General features: G+C 38.3%; 1 protein-coding gene across 1 annotated transcript in view; it reads left to right on the top strand.

The window, feature by feature from the left end:
- The window catches only part of LOC130918057 (rho guanine nucleotide exchange factor 17-like), a 177,817-nt gene that overhangs the window by 116,507 nt on the left and 38,985 nt on the right, over positions 1-22,325 (top strand). The window contains exons 3-6 of the mRNA XM_057839929.1: positions 15,978-16,160; positions 17,927-18,043; positions 20,095-20,187; positions 20,261-20,437. Of these exons, the coding sequence (XP_057695912.1) occupies positions 15,978-16,160; positions 17,927-18,043; positions 20,095-20,187; positions 20,261-20,437 (570 nt within the window). The remainder of the gene's footprint in view (positions 1-15,977; positions 16,161-17,926; positions 18,044-20,094; positions 20,188-20,260; positions 20,438-22,325) is intronic.

Below are 22,325 nucleotides of genomic sequence, written 5' to 3'. Positions count from 1 at the left end.
CTAGGACTACTTTTAATGCGGGACAACGCGCTGTCACGTGCGGAGAGGAAGAAGGGGAAAAAAAAAAAAAACTTACCGCAGCCGACAGCCGCCACAAACGATGCCGACATTGCTAAATACTAGCCCGCACAATGCTACATTGGTAACAGGTAGCGTCTGGTGCGTCTCATAGAGATCACATGTATGTTGAACTAGATGCGAATTGACAGACTCGGCCGCGTCTGGGCAGCGTTTGTAAACAGCCGCCATCTTAAAGCAGTACAGCGCTAAGCGCTAATAAAGAGCGCTAAGCGCTAATAAATAAGATTAACGTTACTGTCGCTACTAGCTCACGTAAATTTAGCCCTGCGGAGGGCTAGGTTTCAATTAATTATGACCACTGGCGATGCGTGGCTAACGTGTCTTACATACAGGCTTTAACATAACATAGCATTGTGGAGTGATGAGGGTGTAAAATAAAAACTTAATCATGCTAACTATCAATTTTAGCTCAGTAGTCATTGCTGGATAAAACACCAAGTAGCACTGGTCCCTAATGTGCTCCAATACAGCCTGTATCATACATTTATTTTGAACACTGCAAAAACTCAAAATCCTATCAGGACTTACAGTTTAGACTAACTAACTTAAAAATGGCTTGACACAAAGAAATTTAATGGAAACACGTGGGGAAAAAAAGCCCAATTTTTAAGTGATGTGTGTTATCAAGCGTAACGGCATTTTTAGGTAAGATATATATATATATTTTTTAATAAGATCTAAAAGTTTTTTGAGTGAAAGCAGTGAATTAGTCTTTTTTTTTAAAATTCTAGTTACATCTGAGATGCAATTGTTGGCTGTTTTCAACAATATACATTGAAAATAAAGACATTGATTGACTGAAAATGGTTCAAGATTAGATGAAATGTCTTGTTTTCTCATGTATATGTATAATTGCTCTTCATCTAAAAATATATTTGTTTTATCCGATTACTCGATTAATCGATAGAATTTTCAGTCGATTACTCGATTACTAAAATATTCGATAGCTGCAGCCCTACAATAGAGAACAACATGCTGAATAAGTGTACAGTATGATACATGATGCATGAACAACGAAATGCGAGTATACTGTCCTCAGCAGGACGCTACGGCTCGGTCCTGGCTATACAGCAAGCTAAACTCCCAAATGACGATGCTGGAAGTCAGTATAATTTGCTGAATCAATTTTGTCCTCGATATGAAACAGGTTCGCATCAACATAAATAAATGATAATTAGGTGCTATTACAGAAATGGCACAAACGGTTAGCATGCGTTCACTAGCATTAGCACATCGTTTAAACAACCACACAACTGGCTCTAAGTGTCTGATCGCGGGTGGAAAACACACAACAACAACAGAAAAGATGATACATAAGGCGTTGGCTCTGTGTAGAGATATTTTACAAGCATAAACAATATACGTAGGTTTGCAGGCATGTCTCTCTCTCTTTGTCTCTCGCCCACTCGCTCAGAGACGCTGTGTAGCTGTCAGTCTCTTCTGCCGTGTGAGCGCTCTTCTTCACGTAAACAAGTGCGAGTGCGCCCCCACTTGGGCGTGAAAGCGCCACAAACTAAAAGCATGCATTACAATATAAAAAAGTCAATAATACAATTGAACACACATTGCCAAAGGCAGAACGCGAACGTGGCCATAGCTATCAAGAGTTATTCAGATAGCTATAGCATAAAGAACATGCTAACAAGTTTACCAAACCATCAGTGTTACTCCAAAACACCAAAATAACGTGTGAAATGATATCATAATGTGTTAATAATTTCACAAATAAGTCGCTCCTGAGTATAAGTCGCACCCCCAGCTAGTATACTAGTATACTAGTAGGGAAAATAGGGCAGGAACTTCAGCCCATGAAAAATATTACAGAGTCAGCTGAGTTAAAGGAAGCAAATATAGTGGTACCTCTACATACGAAGTTAATTCGTTCCAGGACCTTGTTTGTAAGTCGAAATGTTCTTATGTGGAAAAGGATTTCCCCATAAGAATACATTATAATTCCATTAATTCGTTCCACAGCCCAAAAACCTACACTCAATCCTTAATAAATACTGCTAGCATTATAAGCGGCAATTACACATACCAAAACAAATGAATTATAAATAAATATTGTATAAATAATATAATAATAAGAATAATATTTCCTCTGATTCAGATTCAGAATATTTATTGTCATTGTTACAAAAGCACAACCAAACTTTGTTTGGAGTATCTATACAGCTAAGTTGATAAAGTGCAACCTCTGCACAGCGAAACTTTGTTTGGAGCATCTATACAGCTAAGTTGATAAAGTGCAACCTCTAATAATGTAATGAATTGGGTTCTAATGTGGCGGGTGTGTTTTGCGCGCTGTGCTCATACATTGAGTGTCCCAGTTAGTTGCTTTATCCTGGATTTCTAAATGCATCCTGGTCGCTGGTACTTTGAATTAGAAATGTCCTGATCCGATATTGGTATCGGTATGGGCCCCCCGATATGGCTATTTTCGGCGTTTCAGACAGTTTGTGACTTGGTTACAAAATCAGATCCGATCCTATAGTTGTGTGTTTTCAGTACGATTGTGCTGTTCGGCTGCTATAAATCCAAACCATTCGGCAAATATGTCTGCTGAGTGAGACAACTGTTCTGTAGAAACAAATGATAGTAACAGAGATATTTAGAGGTAGAGGAGGTACCAGCAGGGCTTGGTTTAATACAAAAAATATGATTTACCATTTACTAGTTACCAGGGGACGCGTTAACCGAATATTTTCCGTCGTTGACCGGTTTTTTAAAACGGTGACGGAAAAAACTGAAGTCCATCCGTCATTTTGACAGGCTGCAATTCACACCCCAGACCACAGGGTGGCGAGTGAGCATATTAATTCGCTATTGTCTCTCTTGATGCATGACGTCGTTGGCCTTACTCGGAAAAATGTCAAGGCAACTGAGCGTCCGAACTAAGGCTACGTTCATACTACAGGTCTTAATGCACGAATCCGATTTTTTCGTGTTTTTCCGACTCGAGTGAGGCATTAACTTGACTGTCTGAACGTGACAAGTCGCATAGAACGGGACCATTTCAAATCCGATCTGGGTCACTTTCGAAAATATGTGGTCTAAATCTGATCTGGGCCACATTTTTCCAGACTGTCGCGGCGGTCTGTACTGTCCAGTCCCGCAAATCGGATTTAATGCAGCAATTACGTCATCAAAAAGCGAGAGACGGTACGGTAGCTACGGTAGCGATGCAGCTGTGCGTTATTAGCGCCTAGTTTGCCTTGAACACGGCTTTTTAGGAAGGGTTTTCTCTCTGCTCCATATAAGCAATATTTCAACATTGCTTACACGGCCGAGAGTCGGGGCAAACTGCCCGTATGTGTGTGTGACATGCACGAACAGTGCGTGCATGCTATCGATCCATATACTTTGAATATAAGCCTAAACGGGGATTATATATGCCTGTTATTTGTGTCCTCTTTTTAACAGCAACAAGCCTATGGCTACGTTCATACTACAGGTCTTAATGCACGAATCCGATTTTTTGTCATATCTGGTTTTTTGGCGTGCCCGTTCAGACTGCCTTTGTCCATTGAGACCATTCAAGTATTATGCATGCGCACTAATTCGCAGTCCGACAAGCGCTGAGCAAGACGACCCGCATGCGCAGAAGCATCAAAACAAATGACCATACAATCACACATGCTGGCTGTCATCCATCATTCCAGGGATATCATATTTTGCTTATTAAAAAGAGGACACAAATAACAGGCATAAATAATCCCTGTACAGGTTTATATTCAAAGTATATGGATCGATAGCATGCACGCACTGTTCGTGCATGTCACACACACATACGAGCAGTTTGCCCCGACTCTCGGCCATTTAAGCAATGTTGGAATATTGCTTATATGGAGCAGAGACAAAACCGATCATTCTCAGGCTTATCCTCAAACCCTTTTTTTAAAATTTTATTTATTTATTTATTTTTTTATGACTTGTCAAGTCCGACCCTTCCTAAAAAGCCGTGTTCATTGCAAGCTAGGCGCTAATAACGCACAGCTGCTTGATGTGTGATGGCGCGGTGTGGATTCTCTGTTAAGCTTGTTTGGACAGAATATTAATTAAAGATGAATGAAAACTAAATACTATTGAATTTGTCATTATTAACATTTTAAAAATTTAAGTGACGGGTAAAAATAGATTATGACCGGATTTTTATGACCCTGTCAGTCAAAATGACAGACAACGAAAAAGTCTTAGCGCAACCTCTGCTAGTTACATTACATTTTTGTATTATTTTGACTCATCTATAAATATAGGTATCAGATTGTCATCCAATCGGTATCGGCAAAACATATCTTGAAAAAAATCAGCATCGGGACGTCCTTACTTTAAATGTTGTGTGAAGTTGATTTACACTAATCTTTCAGAAAACCATTTCTCATTAGATATTGAAGGGAAATATGAACATGTAAATATCCTATTTGAATGTTAAGCAAAAAAGTTAAAGTAACACTCACAGCCTCATGTTTTGAAGAAATGTGAAACATCGGTATTTGTAAAGCTGTAGTTTTACGCAATTGAAATGCACCCAATTCACCTCATGGCCTGTCACTAATGGAAGAAATGCAACTTTGTGATTACCCGTAAACTATATTTGCGGAATTTCCAAATTAAATGAAGACAAAACGAAAATGTTGCTTAACAATCTGTAACATACTGTCCTAACTAGGGGTGTGACAAAATATCGAAATGGTGATATATCATGATACTTTGTCTCCCAAAAGGTTATCGATATGCTGTTGCTAATAATCGAAAAATCGTTTTAGAACGGTGTCCTTGTTAATAAAATAAAAAGGAACCAATCAGTTGCTAACAAAATCTTCCACTAGAAGATGTTATCTGTTAAATCAATGACTGCCATTGACGGCGCGAGACGACAAATCCATTAGGACTTGGAGGGGCGAATGAACATTTGTTCATTCAAAACCAGAACATTCGCAGTCAGTCTTTCGGGTTATTTACAGGTCACTTTCTGTTCATTTTAGGGCATTTACCGGTCACTTCCTGCTGAGTTTGAGTCACTGCCTATACATTTGGGGAGATTCCCGGGTCACTTCCTGTTCTGTTACACTAAATCGACAGTAAGTGACCCATAAATGCCCCAAATCAACAGAAAGTGACCCAGCAATGCCCCAGATCAAGAGGAAGTGATTGAAAATCAACAGCAAATGACCTGAAATAGCCATAAATTAAACTCATTGGTTGCCATTGACTTTAAATGATAAACTCAATTCAATTCACAGTAGAATGATGAAAAGAGCTTGTTTTTCTGTTGATGACATGTATGGTAAAATATTGTACAATTATTTCCTGACCCATGGATCGATAATTGTTATATCGCCATATTTTGAGATCATTGTTATCGAGAGCCTTGCATCGCAAATCGTATCATGAAGCACCCAGAGGCTCCCACCACTTGTCCTAACTCAATGAAACAGCAAGAACATCTATTTAGTGACACGATGATGTCAAGACTGACATTCACCTACAACTTACTTACAACTTTACAATGGGCTAATATTAATTCCAAAATGAATATGTGGGCAGTTACATCAGATATGATGCCATCATTCCACACAATCGCTTTCCTCTATAAAAAGGGGTCGGAACCTTTCACACTCAAAATTCCATTTAAACCTAACTTCCAAAGAAAAGACAATACCGCGACCCAAACCTCTGCCGTATTTACAGTATTTCCCTCTCAAATACACACAAACAAACCCCCCCCCCCCCCCCACACACACACACACGCAAGTGCACACGTCATCTGTGATTACCCTGCATTATGTGAACATTTCTAAGAAGCCTGTTTATGCATATATAGTATGCATATCCCACATTGGCACTCACATTGCTGTACTTGTTCCCATACAGCCGACCGCACGCTTGCGTAATTATGTGTGGCTTCAAAGTGATAAAATCCTGCTGTGTTCCCATGGCTACCCAGGGAAAGTGTTACCACAGTGACCGCAAACTGAAGCTGCAGATCCGTAAAGGAGGATGTGCTTGTCTGACATTGCCAGCTTTGTCTTTAATAAAGCTTGAGGGCAGACAGGGAGTCTTCCCAAAGCTCTGTCCAAACATAATATGCTTAGGATTATATTCTATTGATATTATTCAGATATTTTTAATTAGATCTTGTCTGGATTCACTCACAAACATACTTAGCTGTACAATGCATGAAATAGAAACCTTTTAGGTTGAACACAAAGCTGTATGAATGGCAAAAGGTGTATACAGTGGTATGAAAAAGTATCTGAACCTTTTGGAATTACTCACATTTCTGCATAAAATCACCATCAAATGTGATCTGATCTTTGTCAAAATCCCTAAGATGAAAAAACAGTGTCTGCTTTAACTAAAACCACCCAACCCTTTATAGGTTTTCATATTTTAATGAGGATAATATGCAAACGATGACAGATGGGGGGAAAATTTGTAAGTAAACCCTCTGCCTAAGAAGACTTAAAGAGCAATTGAAAGCAATTTTTACCAAACAATTTAAATCAGGTGTGTGCCCAATCACTGATGAGTGGTTTAAAGCTGCCCTGCCCATTATAAAACACACACCTGGTAAGAAATGTCTTAATGAGAAGCATTGTCTGATGTGCATCATGGCTCGGTCAAAAGGACTGTCTGAAGAACTGTGATCAAGGATTGTTGGTTTGTATAAAGCTAGGAAAGGACACAAAACCAACTCTAAAAGTCTGGATGTTCATCAGTCGACAGTCAGAGAAGTTGTCTCCAAATGGAGAGACTTTGGCACTGTTGCTTCTCTCCCAAGGAGTGGCCATCCACCAAAGATGATGCCAAAAGTCCAGCGCAGAATACTCAGAGAGGTTAAAAAAGAACCCAAGAGTGTCTGCTAAAGACTTACAGAAATCACTGGCACAGTGGTGTGATTTTGACAAAGATCAGATCACATTTGATGGTAATTTTATGCAGAAATGTGAGAAATTCCAAAAGGTTCAGATACTTTTTTATACCACTGTAGACGAGTAGCTGCAGCTATCGATTATTTAAGTAACCAATTAATCTATCAACTAGTTAGTTCGAATAATCGGATTAGGAACATTTAACGTGTTACCAAATAAATTTTAGGAGATATAAAACAAGGAAGGAGATGCAATATAATATAATATAATAATATCATTTATTATAATATATAATAATATAATATCAAACAAAATTCCCGAGTGTTTCTTCAAACTGCAGAATTGCACTTTCATTTCACAAGAGCAATAAATGCATTTATCAATAAATTAATTAATACCTGATCTTAAAAAAATAATGATTAAGGTTCGAAGTACAACAAAAGAACAATTGACTAACTTGCATACCAAAAGTCTGCTAGCTTAAATGCTATAAATTGCTAACTTTTTTTTTTTACAATGCTCTTAACAAATCATTCAAACACATATTTCCACAAAAAACTGCCAATTATACCTAAAAATTAAATTACGAATGTATAAAAAACATATTACCTTATGTTGGTTTTAACAGGGAGCAGCTGGATTCAGCCATGTTAAGTGACTTATGTCATATTCACTGTTGTCAATAGAGGGCAGTGTATCCACCCAAATCAATAAAACTAAATGCACACTTTCAAAACAAACCATTACAATGCCACACTAATCAAAATAATCCTCGAAGCAGCAAAATTTGATTAGAAGCTTTTTTCTAATCGAAGTACTCGAGCTAATCGATTGATCGTTGCAGCACGACTTTAAACCTGCATATACAGTAGATTGTTCTGCCTGTCACCATCCTATGCATTGCTAGAATAGAAAAAATATAGTTTTCATCAATATATAATTTTTAGAAGAGTTGCATGAAATTATATAATTTCTTGTAACGACGCAGTTTCTCACGAGACATAAGTATACCAAAGCACTTCAGTTTGGAATAACTGATCGAGGAGTTGTACGGTCTGAATAGTCAATTTGTCGACTTTTTAATAATGATAGATAGAGATCATTTGCCGGATAACACTTAATGACATGTTTTATAAGCGTTCATTAATGCTCATGACAGTGTCATGTCAAAATTATGATTGTCTAATGAGTCTTATGGCACCACTGTCAAATAAAGTGTTAATAAATAACTAGCAACTAATAAAACAACTGGAACAGTAACTAAAGAAATAATTAGCACAGAACATGAATTTTGATTGGTATTTACATCTGTAGCTCTGCTATGCATGCTATGAGGCATGTTGGACAACAACAGTATTGACAGCAGGTGGCAGCAGAGGTTGACCATCTCCCCCAAGGGAGGAGTGACGGCCAACTGAAGCTTCTTGAAGCAATAAAGCTTTGCAGCCAATTGGTTCAAAGCTTCATGGTGGTCATTTGGTCTTATTACAGTCGTATGATGAAGCTGTCAACTGTTTTACTGGTTCATAGCTTTTGGTGTAAATATTTCAAAATACAGTAAGTGACAGCTGCGGCTTCCTGTTTTCCTGTCACATTTGGTGGGTGGCAGCTTATAGTCAGGTGCGCCTTATTGTGCGAAAATTCTGGTATATAATTGACATCAGCAACTAGTCCATGTATACTTGTATTCTTATTCATGTATACAAACAATTCTGAAGTCATGCAACATTTAAGATATGGTTGGTAAGATTACACCTCTGCTAAGTTTTTTTTTTTTGTTTTTTGTTTTTTAAGAAACGATTGCCTTGGTACACTGACATACAGTGATAAATGCAAATTTAATTTGAAATATTGACATGGGTTTAATATTTTAATTCCTGATGTAAATAACTAAATCCTGTAACTATTGGATTTGTTTTTTTTTTTAAAGGAGTAAAAAAGTAAGGATGAAACTTAAAGTGAAAAACCGCCGTAAGCTGACAAAATGATCAATTTGAGCTCCTGAGCTCTTATGTAACACTGCAAGCAAGATAATAAAGGAAATTGAAAAATGACTTTTCTTCGGGGCTGTTTACATGATGGCACTCTAAGAATACGACTTTACATGGTTCCCTCTTCGTTCCATCTCCATTCGAACGATGTCACATTTCCGCGTGAAAATGATGTAGTATTCATGCCAGGCCGTAAAAGGCAGGGCAGTCTTACAAGAACTTGAATTAAAAAAAAAAAAAAAAAAAAAAAGGCCTCTCCATTTAGGTTTTTTCAACGTAGAGCGAATAAATTTGACATTTGGCAAAACTGCTCCTAAAAGTCTCTTGCACCCATATTCCAAACTCAACAGGCAATCGGGTATTTTGGATTGAATAGGAAATTTTTATTGATTAACAGGGTGTACATTTGAGACCTTGGTGCCTTGAACATTAGTTGGATCCTCCTTAAAATTGGAGAATGTTCATGAGCCATATGAGATCTTAAATTCGCAAAACTGAGTTTTCGTTCTCGGGCCTGACCTGGGTGGGGTGCCAAAGTCGGCCATTTTTGTGGCAAAACAGCAAATTCAGAAAATTACTAATAACACCCTCATACAACATTCAATCTTTTTCAAGGCCGGCATGTATGCGAGGTACCCCAGCCTGAACACGAGTGCATTGAAATGTTACCTATTAGGCCTGGCGCCCCCTAGTGGGAACAGCAAATGCCCTTTTTTACGAGATAGGCTCCAAGGGAAAAGAAATCTATTGACCTCAAACCTGTGTTCAGGTGCCTGGTGAAAAATATTGAGGTTTTATTGAAGGGGAGGGGTCCAAAGAGGAAAATGAAAATGACCGTCGCCATTTCGTCTCGCCACAATATCTGAACAGTCATAACTTGGCAGACATACAACGTATCTGCGCCAAACTTCCCGTGCTTGGTGAGAGTCGTACCCTGAAGGGTCCTGTAGGGGTCATTTGCATCTACTCTGTAGCGCCAACTAGTGGCAACAGAAAGTCACTCATTTTACTTATACATGTCCAGTTCTTTTCAGGTTGGTCTGTAGTTTCTTGACCTTTTGTAAGTCTATAATTTAAGGCCCATGTCCACACGTCTCTGTCTGTTGCCGTGACGACCCTTTGCTCGCCATTAAAAGGAAGTAGATTTTTTCAGGGACTTAGGCAGCTTATAGGCCCACAAAATTTGGCCCACATAGTCAAATTGGCCCAATTTGAAAATTCATTTTGGTTTTGAATATGAGCGTGGCTGCACAGATCAGTAGCGCCTCCTTTTCTGTCGGACTGTCTTCACTAGGGGCTTTTTCACCTAGTTGTGTGAATATATTTGTAATCCCAAAAAAGAGGCGAGTTCCGAGAAAGTTAGGTTCTCAAGAGATGATGAGAGGGAGACGATCTGCCACCACCCTGACCTGCGTGCCATCCGGGTTGCGTGTCGCCCGAGTTGCGCCAAAGTGCGAGGGCCCGTTCAGTCCTGCTTGCAGGCCTAGTTTTTTTTTTTTCTTTTCTTTTCTTTTTCCCCTTTATGTTTTATTTTGCAGTTTTATTCACGTTTTTTCTGTACACTTAATTTTCTCTCATATTTCTTGTAGGTTTGCTGTTCTTTACAAGTTTGAATGATTGTATAACATTGCTTGTCAATAAAAAAAAAAAGAAAGAAAAACTCAAAGCCATGGGGTCCATCCGTTGATTATCCGTTTTGCTTAAGGAAGCACAAAAATGCAAAAAGAAATATATTTGAATTAAAAATATCATAAAAACAGTAAATCAAAGACGCTGACCCGCCATGTTTGCTGTTTTAAATGTTTACTAGCAGCGACTGTGCACGCCCAGAGTGATGCGTGTGAGTGCTGACATCATCAGAACGAGAGTGTTCCATTCATGTGGTTGCACAACAATCCCTGCAATTGAATCCTTCTGCTTTGGAGGCCAGAATCAAAAGTTTGCATCTTCAAATCAATCAAATCAATCAAATGTATTTATATAGCCCTTTACAAAACCCGAAAGGTCCCCAAAGTGCTTTACAACAAAGACAAACATGGCACATAGTAAATAAAAGGCAGGAAAGTATTATACAATGACATTAGGAAGAAAAAAAGAAAAAAGAAACGAAACAACGCATCACGATAAAAGTCAGACAGCAAATAAAACAATAAAACAGATAAAATCTGAAAAGATTAAAAACCCTAAAGAAATAAAACCAGGCTAAACTAATCTTGGGGAAAGGCGAGTCTGAAACGGTGTGTCTTTAAACCAGATTTAAAAAGGCCCAAATTTGTAGTGGTGCGGATTTCAGGGGGAAGACTATTCCATAACCTGGGTGCAGCAACCGCAAAAGATCGGTCTCCCCACTGTTTGAGTTTGGACCTCGGAACGTGCAAATGAAGTTGGCCGGTAGAGCGAAGAGTCCTGCCAGAGTTACGGATGGTTAAAATTTCGGATAAGTACGAAGGAGCCTGGCCATTAATAGAATTAAAAACAAACAGTAAAAGTTTAAAATCAATTCTAAAATGGACTGGAAGCCAGTGGAGCGATGATAGCACGGGGGTAATATGTTCACGTTTAGGTGTATCTGTTAAAAATCGAGCAGCAGCATTTTGAACAAGTTGGAGACGAGAAATTGAGGACTTGGGAAGACCAACATAAAGTGCATTGCAGTAATCCAGCCTTGAGTTTATAAAAGCGTGAATTGCTTTTTCAAGGTCATGGCGAGTAAGAAGAGGCTTCACTTTGGCCAAGAGACGGAGCTGAAAAAAACTTGCTCTTACAACAGAACTAATTTGTTTTTTTCAAAGTTGAGCCTGCAATCGAATATTACTCCGAGATTTTTCTTCGCCTTTCATTTTCGCCGTCACTGTGTAAAAGTGAGGCCATTCCGCAACACAATTGTTTCGTCTTGGTGTCGCAGCGTCACCATGTGAATGGGCCATTTGTCTCTTTTTTTTGTCCTCAAAGGCATGCTAAAACTAATTATCAGAATAATTCATGAAATCACACCATTTTTCGAATAGCGGCCTCTCTTGTTTTGATTAATCAACCACCTGCTTTCGGAACTAATATCTTTTTTAATGTCTGAATCTTTGCATATCTAATTGATCTTGTGATTGGCTGGCAACTAATTCAGGATGTACCCCGCCTACAGCTCAGTTAGCTAAGATAGGCTCCAGCACTTCCATGACCTTTGTGAGGACAAAGAAGATGAATGAATGTCTTAGCATAGTGATGTGTCTAAAATAGGTCAACAGTCTGCCCTCACTGTGGGTCATGCAAGCGGGTGGGCTTGTGATGAAATATAGATTAAAGGTACGATGTGACGTTATGAACTTCTATCCAAGCAGCCACGTACAGAGATGAAGAGACTCAAACACACAGAGGAAATAAGTGGGTGGACAACTTTTAAGGGTATATCTTTGTCGTTTTCTGTACTGCAAGGCGTAGGTCTGCATAGGGATGGTAGGGAAAAAAAAACTAGCAACTTTTCAGGATGCTCAAATTGTCCCCACCAACTTTTAATCAACCTTATTTGCATTATATAATGAGTTCAGTTATATCGGTAATTTAGATTGTTTCCCCATATGCTGTGAGGATAGAATTGACCCTACCATTATTAAGTGAATTATTTTCATTATGTTCAGACTTACAGTTAACCCTTTTCACTGGTGAACGTGCCAGTCCATTTTTCCTCCTCAAATGCACGTTTGACTTGACCCCCCCCCAGACACACACACACGCACTCACAGCCCAAGCCCCATGCCGCCTCCTCCACCCCCTTCGAAGAGGAGGGACATTAGAATTTTTTTTTTCGGCCAGCAACAGCTGCAGCCACTGTAACTAATGTAAAAAGACGTCAATACTGTGGAGGTGGGAAACACACCACTAATATTGCTACTGAAAGTCCAACCTGTATCAGTGTGGGCATAACATTAAACTGTGTGAATTTGCTAACCTGCAAACCTTGAGTAGGAAGCTGCCAAGTGTCCTCTTGTATGTGTTTTCTACTGTAGACGTTAATTAAACCGTGAGAAATTTAGTGAACCAAGTTTTATCTCTTTCTCCCCAATTTTCATTTTTATTTTATTTATGTGGTTTTAAAGCAGTCCAAAGGAGCTTTCATTTTTTGTTGAGTTTGGCTGCGCTTGCAGTAGTGTTTTACCAAAAAGAAGACTCCATATTTATGTATTTTTTTATTCCCTGACTAAGAGTTCTTTTCAGTTATATGTAATTTATATATTTATATATTATATACTGTATATATGTTAAATTAATTTCTCAATGATGCTTAGTGGTCTTAAGACAAATGATTATTTTTTTGCATTCCTGGATACTTAAGAGAACAAGTTTGTATTTATTGTGTATTTTAATAATTTGAGTTGTGTTCAATTATCAAAATATAAATTTGCTAATTAAACAAAGACATTTATTCTGGAAGTTTTCAAATTGTTTCTTTAGTAGTTTTTTAAAACAAAGGTTTGAATTGAACGGTGTATCATCTGAACCAATACATACAGTATAAAAGTTATTATAAGTCAATACAGATGTATTTGGCATTGATCATTTAGCCTATCAATTATTTAGGTTCATATTCGTGGGAAATGTAGCCCTGACCCCCATTCACCCGATGTCCCGTCCCCAGCAAAAAGTGTACATGCAGGTTATGCTGTTATATTGTCCCTACCAATGTTGAGACCAAACCTATACCCTTGCTGTACTGTCTCTTTCCGCTTTGTTATTTAATTGTGTGATGTTTGTTTTTAATTTTCCTTGAAAGCATCAATTAATGTTGATAATATGAAGTCTGACTTTTTTAGTTCAATCATATTAATGATATACTGTATACACTGTATTTTTCGAACTATAAGTCACAGGTTTTTTACCATAGTTTGGCTGGGGGTGCTACTCCAGAGTGAGTTATATGTTGAAAATATTAAAGAGAGGACCTGACCAGAATTTTGACATACAGTATTGGTTGTACATTGTGGCGCTCATGAAACAGTGAGTTGCCCTTTAGTATTGTAAGCAGAAAAACAGGCTTATGGTTACCTTTACAGAGTCGCAGACAATGACAAATAATAACTGGTCATTTACTCAAATAATAAAACTGAAGTGATCACATAACAACAAACTAAATAGCATAACTAGCACGTAGTGAAACAACTAGAACAGTAACTGAAGAAAAAATTAGCACAGAACATGAAATTTGAACATTATTTGCATCCCTATCGCCGCAATGCAAGCTGGGAAGCATGAGGCAGTCCTGTCAATGCGACAATATTCTTTATTTTAATGTGTGTAACTCATCTAAAGTATAATATATAACATTTGAAAATAATTTGCAGCTTATTATAATATTAAAAAATGTGTTTCGATTAGGGCTGTCAAAATTATCGCGTTAACGGGCGTTAATTAATTTTTTAAATTAATCACGTTAAAATATTTGACGCAATTAACGCACTAGGCCCGCTCAGACAGATTTAAATGTCAGTACAGTGAAAGGCCAACTTGTTAATTGTGTTTTATGGAGTTTTTCCGCCCTCTGCTGGCGCTTGGGTGTGACTTGCATATGTTATGTGGCGTAATGTCGCCCTCTGCTGGCTATTCAGTGCAGCTGATTATTTGGGTTTCGGCGCGCTTTTCTGATGTGATTATATGTCGATGCGAACTCACACTAATAGACAGTGCTATTCAGACCAGCTAACGTCCGCATCCAGTATTCAGTGGCAGTTCTCATAGCCCCATCACACTGTTTGTGTCTAATACATGCATCGCTTGTGAGTTATATTCCTCCTTTGTTTATATTCATGAGCATTAGATAGTTATTGATGATGTGTATTTGAATTTGTTCACATATATGGTGAAATGCAGTTACATTGTTAGATGCTTGTGAGCTAATTGGCTAGTGCTACTGCTCAAATGGACACGTGTGTGTACATTTTGTTATTTTGTGATTTATGCAAGTTATTGACACATTGCCTTGTTATTTTCAGTTTTACAAAAATACAAGAAACGTGCTCCTGTCAAAAAGAGATGTCTTCAGTAAAGCCCATGCAACTTTGCCACACCGTCTGATTTCTTTTTGGAACTTATGTTCGCTATCTGTCAATTTGTGTACTCACACACATTGAGGACAGAATAGGGCTACTAGTTTATTTTTTGATTGAAAATTTTACAAATGTTATTAAAAAGAAAACATTAAGAGGCGTTTTAATATAACATTTCTATAACTTGTACTAATATTCATCTTTTAAGAACTACAAGTCTTTCTATCCATGGATCACTTTAACAGAATGTTAATAATGTTAATGCCATCTTGTTGATTTATTGTTATAATAAACAAATACAGTCATTATGTATCGTATGTTGAATGTATATATCCATCTTGTCTTCTCTTTCCATTCCAACAATAATTTACAGAAAAATATGGCATATTTTATAGATGGTTTGAATTGCGATTAATTGCGATTAATTACGATTAATTAATTTTTAAGCTGTAATTAACTCAATTAAAAATTTTAATCGTTTGACAGCCCTAGTTTCGATGTAAATCGCCATTGTTGTTTAGGTCACAATGTGTACCGGGTAGTAGCGGGAGTAGAAGCAAAGCGCTAAGTGAATGTGTTACGTTAGCGTACACTCAGCCTCTTGTTCGATTCTTTATGTATTGTATCAACTGTTCTTATGATTAAGTTGATGGGTAATTTGTTAGGGCACCATTACTGAGAGTGGTCTAGTCCACTAATGATCTTCCTGTGTGCTGTGTTCAATATGGCGTACAGTTTCTGTTTTACGGTATCTGACTCAAGAACAGCTATTTAAAGTAAAGACTAGTGAAATCCCCCACATCTTTTGCCACATTGGGGTTGGATTTTATTAATATACCCCCAAGAATGCTATTCATAATTCCATTGCGATTTACACATACATTATCAAATTTTAAGTTGGATTTTTGACTAAATTAGCAAGGCATTAATCAAGATAAAAGTAAGGTTTTAAAGTCTTCTGTATGTACTGTATATATAAACTTTTTATTTTGCAGGGCTACATGCGTCCTCTCAAACAACCGGACGGGGCCTCAATTGTTGATCCGCTGCTGGTGGACGAGATGTTCTACCAAATCCCAGAGATCCTGGAGCATCACGAGCACTTTCTGGAACAGGTGGACGGCTGCGTCAACCAGTGGCACGATAGACAGACTGTCGGACACCTCCTTATTCAATCAGTGAGTATCACTGGCTATCATTGACATCACTTATCACCAGATCAATTTGTTTTTTATAATCCTTCGTAATCTGGAGCTTGGTCTAATTTTTGGTGTATTATAATCAGTGTTGTCACGAACGCGTTACTGTAATCTGATTACTTTCTTCAGTAACGAGTAATCTAACGCGTTCATTTTTCCAAACCAGTAATCTGATTAGTTTCCTTACTGTCTGTATGTTACTATTTTGTTATTACTTCATAATTTATGTAGAACGAAGAATATTGTAGTCATGTAGAGCATATTGAACGGGTTCGTTTTCATGGTAACCGCTCACAGTTACTTCCTGTTTTGGTCTCAAGTCATACGCGCTGTTTTGAGACTGAGAAAGGCGTGTGCATGCGGGTGCACAGTCAAGCCGAGTGCAGCCACCTATTGAGATAGGCGAGGGAATGTTGATCTGTGTACGTCCATGAATGTATTTTTCCTTTATCCTGGAGGGTTCCAGCGATAGGTTGACCCTCTACATGCACGGCTGTTCGGAGCTTTGCCGTTGCAACGCCCGGTAGTCATAGCTCTAATTTTGCAAGCATTCTTTACATCATATCTGTGTTGCACATTTATGACGTGGGGTGACGTGTTCGTTTAGCATCTTTGGGATGTGTTGTAAGTCCGATTGAGTGTAAAGTGCTTAGTTGCCGCCACGTTTTGTGGCCAAATTGACCGCGTGTGTGTACGGGGTAGTTTGGGGTTGTGCGCGCGCATCTGCCTTTGTGTTTATTGCACTCTGCAATTTATTTGTATGTTGTTGATTACTGTGCAGTCAGTTTGCACTGTTTTACATTGGCACTGATATGCTGTTAACCGCTAAACCCTAACTCTTAGTTCAGAATTTTTTACATTAGGCTTAATCTTCGAGTTATCGGGGGTTTAATTAGTCGGTGGTGTTGATTTCAACAAATTCCATGCATTTTGTCAGTTATTTGTTAGTTTTAGGGCTCTGGAGTGGCTAAGCTAGCGCGAGTTGATGGTGGTTGAAATCAACTCCAGCGATTAATTAAACCTACGCTAACTCAAAGATTAAGCCTTATGTGAAAAATTCTGATCTCCCCCTTTAAATTCAATTGTCAGAAAGTCAATTACATGTGATGGCATTTTTCTGTTGTCATTCTTATTTTGAAGCGACAAAGGGAGAAAAATTGGTAAAAAGTAACTAATAAATTACTTTTAAAGTAACTTAGTTATCCATAGAATAAATCTTACTTTTTACGTTAATAAATAGTTTTTCAAGTAATCTGTGACAACACTGATTATAATGTACAAAAATAATCTCTATTTGCCAGAAAATTATTTTAATAAATTAAATGAATTGTACGATGAAATTTTATTCCTTCGAAAACAATGAAGGGACAAAAGCCCATCTGTCCACTCCTGTAATTTTACATTCTATGATGTACCTGTGTTTTTTTTCCTCTGTGTTATTTTCTTTTCAGAGACTGAGAAGTGTATGAATACAGAGCATGTAGGGTGGTTGGTCTTTAGAAAGTGTTTATTTGACAAGCAGTATACAGGTCATCTCTCCATCTTCTCTCGCTTGCTGTCTTCTCTCCCTATTCTTGGAGAGAAAACAGGTCAAAATAATTTGTGCGATTGTGTTCATAGAAATACATTTTTGTCTAAACTCACTTTTTAAATGACAAATCTACAACCTTTTGGTGTTACAAAAGGCAGTTTATGAGTCTGCGTGTGTATATTTTCCATGGTGTCCTCACTTTTTTTCCCCTCAGTTCTCCAAAGAGACTCTGGCGAATATGTATTCAGCCTACATTGACAACTTTCTGAATGCCAAAGATGCCGTGAGGATGGCAAAGGAGGCCAAACCTGCTTTTCACAAGTTTTTGGAGGTGAGAGTAAAGTTGCAAGCCGATGAGATAATAACGGCGTCACTAACGGAAAGAATGGAGTTGTGACGCTGTTGCAAATGCGATGCTAGGCTAGGTGGCTCCAATGTTTCCTGACTGTAGCCGACAGCCTACAATCGACGCGCACTTGATGCTACGCTTGATATGCCGTGCATATAAAACTAGATGCGAAATGACAGACTCGGCGGCGTTAACCAATGTAGAGAAGTAATGCGAAACGATACACTCGCCGGCATTAGTAAACAGCCGCCATCTTAAAGCAGTAGACTTCCCTGGAAGGCTGCTGTAGTGAACCTTCCTAGCGAATCTAAGTAACTTTTTATTTAAAATACTCCTAAATCGGCAAAATCTTGACTTCAATCTATCATTTAAATGATGAAACAGTTTTAAAACTTTCACATGTAGAAAGTAGACAGACGGAAACTAATGCAATAACGGGAGCAATTGTAACAGCTTTAACGGTTGATTCACAACATAAAATGCCTCCCAAACATAGCAAAGGTTACTATTTAGTTATCACAATATCCACAATCGACCTGTGTCTAATGAAATTTAGGGTAAAGAATTGTGCTAGGGCGAATTGTCCCAAAAACCCATTGGAACTTTACATAGTGTGACCTATGGGATTTTTTTTTGGGGGGGGGTTAATGAAAAGTAACACCAGTTACTTTGCCAAGTAACTAATTACTGATACATTCAGGTAACTGAGTTACTAACTCAATTACTTTTTGGGAGAAGTGATTTGTAACTGTAATTAACTGTTTTTTTAAAGTAAGATTAACAACACTGATTATGATTCCTTTATCATAATTATTATTATTATTAAATAAAGGGATGTTGTGATAATTGTGTTATTCACGTCAGCAAACTTTTGTGCTGAAATTGTAGCTGTTGTGTGACATATTTCTGAAACAGTTGGCAAATAATTAGAGGGCCACAGGAATTTTATGAATAATAATTGGCTTAATTGTGTTGTTTCTAGATAGATTTAAAAATATTATAAGTTGTTGGTTTCAGTTTTCATTTCAATCATAGACTTCATAATGTAATTGACGGGGGGCGGGGCCGATAAATAGGGGGCCTGCATTGTTGGCGAGGCCCTCAAACCTGACAGAGTGGAATCACAGACAAAGAGCTTTTTTCGTTGAAAATTCTTGTGAACAAATGCTTAAATCCCTGAATTCTTTATAGATATAGACGTAAAACAGTCTCGATTCTTGGTTAAAAGCAAAAAAAAAAACAAAAAAAAACGTGCAAGTAGCATTTATTTTAAGTAAATATGTCGAATGTGCGGCTCGTCTTTAAGTTCACTGTGGCGCCGCCTTATCACAACAAAGAGCTTTATACGTTGAAATTCTTGTGAATAAATGCTTAAATCCCTGAATTCATTATAGATTTGGACGTAAAACAGTCTCGATTCTTGGTTAAAAGCAAAAAGCCGGGCAGTTAGCAATTATTTTATGTAAATATTGCTACACTATGACGCCAATGCTGGAGCGGCTAATTTCACCCACTGATTTATTCACAACGTTTCAAAATGCATGCATGGTACGAAAAATATAATAATAACCTTGAATCCTCGAACAAATCTCTCCTGAGACAATCCTTCCTGTTTGTATGCGGTACAGCTTTGGTACTTTTTCAACCTAAATCCATCGTGAGATCGCTTCTTACGTGTTTGAGAATAACTCCTCTACCCCTATTTGGCCCCCTACTTGAAGGCGAGGCACAGTGTATGACGGATGTGACCCGTCAATATCATTAAGAATTCATATTTAAAATATAATTAAATAAAAATGTGAATAATAATTGACTTAATTGTGTTGCTTTGAGATAGATATAAAAATATTTTTACAAATACTTTAAGTAATTGGTTTCAGCATTAAGTTCAATTTGATAATGTTGGACAAAATGTGACCGTATCATCTCTGAGCATACCACAAGTAAAGGTGACATCCCAGTCAAGGTTTGAAAAGATGTTCGACCTGTAAACTCTGCATTTCCTCATATCCTTTTTGTTTCATTTTTGACAGCAAAATATGCGTGAAAACAAAGAGAAGCAGGCCCTGGGTGACCTGATGATCAAGCCGGTACAGAGGATCCCTCGTTATGAGCTTTTGGTCAAGGTGAATTCTCTCAATAGATAACAGCACTGCACATAATCAGTTTAGATAAATATGATACGGATAATGTGTATAGGACCTTCTGAAGCACACCGCAGATGACCACCCGGACCACTCCTTCCTGTTGGATGCTCAGAGGGACATCAAGCGGCTGGCAGAAAAGATTAATAAAGGACGTCGTTCTGCTGAGGAGGCGGAGAGAGAGGCCAGGGTCATCCAAGAGATTGAGACGCATATAGAGGGAGTTGAACATGTAAGAAATATTTTTTAGCTTACCAGCATTAGACATTTTTTTCTGTGTTTATCATTGGCCAAAATTCAATGAGGAGATAACACCTGCTCTAATTCTATACATGTACGGAATGTACAGTATGCATATATGTACAGTGAAGAAAATAAGTATTTGAACACTCTGCTATTTTGCCTATTTCGGGGTTGTTTGTCTGCGCATGGGACAGGACGAGTGCACTGTATTAAAGAGAGGATGACTGGGGCCCTGTATTGTGAGATTTTGGGGAACAACGTCCTTCTTTCAGTCAGACCATTGAAGATGGGTCATGCCTGGGTCTTCCAACATGACAATGATCGGAAGCACACAGCCAGAAAAACCAAGGAGTGGCTCCTTAAGAAGCCTAACGAGGTTCTAGCATGGCCTAGCCGGTCTCCAGACCTAAACCCAATAGAAAACCTTTGGAGGGAGCTCAAACTCCGTGTTTCTCAGCGACAGCCCAGAAACCTGACTGATGGGTGGGCCGAGATCCCTCCTGCAGTGCGTGAAAACCTGATGAAAAACTACAGGAAACGTCTGACTTCTGTAACTGCAAACAAAGGCAACTGTATCAAATATAAACATTCATTTTCCCAGGTTCAAATACTTATTTGCAGCTGTATCACACAAATAAATTGTTTAAAAAATCATGCATTGTGATTTTTGGATTTTTCATTTTAGATTATCTCTTTCACAGTAGAAATGCACTTACGATGAAAATTTGAGACCCCACCATGATTTCTAAGTTGGAGAACTTGCAAAATAGAGGGTCGTTCAAATACTTATTTTCTTCACTGTATGTTCGTATTTACACAGCACATACTGTATACAGTACACACATTACTGTATATCTTTATAAATCTTCATCTATCAATCTTCTCCCACTTATTTGAGGTCGGATCGCGGGGTCATCAGCTTCAGCAGGAAAGCCTAGATTTTGGTTTCTCCAGCAACTCTGTCCAAGTCCAATGCCATGACTACAAAGTCAGTCATTGAACTGCGGCCTAGTGTGTCCTGGTGCCAAGTGCACGTATGCACACCCCTATACTTCAACAAGGTGTGCATTACAACCAGTACAGTCCAATAATTACTGAAGTTCTGATCGGAGGGGGTTGGAGGGTGTATCCCACCCCTGAACCCCAATCAGGCCCTCCATGTCTGGTTGTTATATTTCATGGTTATTCCATGTTCTGTAGCCACGGATCGTCCCCCTTGGCCCCTCCCACATGTTGTGATCCCATTGGAAGGGGTCCCTACGTTGCTACTTCGACCCGACCACCAAGCGCTCGCCAATGAGCCCTTCCTCTTGGCAAGGCTCCAGAGGGGGGCCCCAGTGACCTGCCGCCGGTCAAGGGAAACGTATTTTCAAAAATGTTTTTCTTTATGAGGGTCTTTTGAGCTTTACTTGATCTGATCACTAACCTAGGACCTGTTTGCCATGGGTGAGCCCCAGGCCCCAGACAACATAGTTCCCGTTTTATAACGAGAAAACGAAACGAAAGTATTTCGTCAACAAACACTTTTTTTCATGACGACGATGAGACGATGATGAGCTAAAAACGTGTTTTGGGAGTCTTGTCAGATTTTGTCTGACGAGACGACGACGTGACGAAAATACACAATAGTTTCCGTTACATGTTCAATGCTTTACGTGGCAGTTCTGGTCCCTATTAACAGCGACAATTTAGGGACTACTGGATTTACAGTATCTATACATAATATGTATATCTACTAGAGGTTTAACAATTTATCAATTAATCGACAACTAATCGATTAGCAAATTAATCGACAACTATTTTGATAACCAATTGTTCGTTCAGTACCTTCTTCACCTTAAACTTCTCTAAATTCTTGTAAATATTATCAGATTTCT

This window comes from Corythoichthys intestinalis, chromosome 6, assembly GCF_030265065.1.
Source record: "Corythoichthys intestinalis isolate RoL2023-P3 chromosome 6, ASM3026506v1, whole genome shotgun sequence".
Classification (NCBI taxonomy): Eukaryota; Metazoa; Chordata; class Actinopteri; order Syngnathiformes; family Syngnathidae; genus Corythoichthys; species Corythoichthys intestinalis.
Note: the sequence above shows the minus strand (reverse complement) of the source record. Positions and strands in the feature narration are given on the sequence as shown.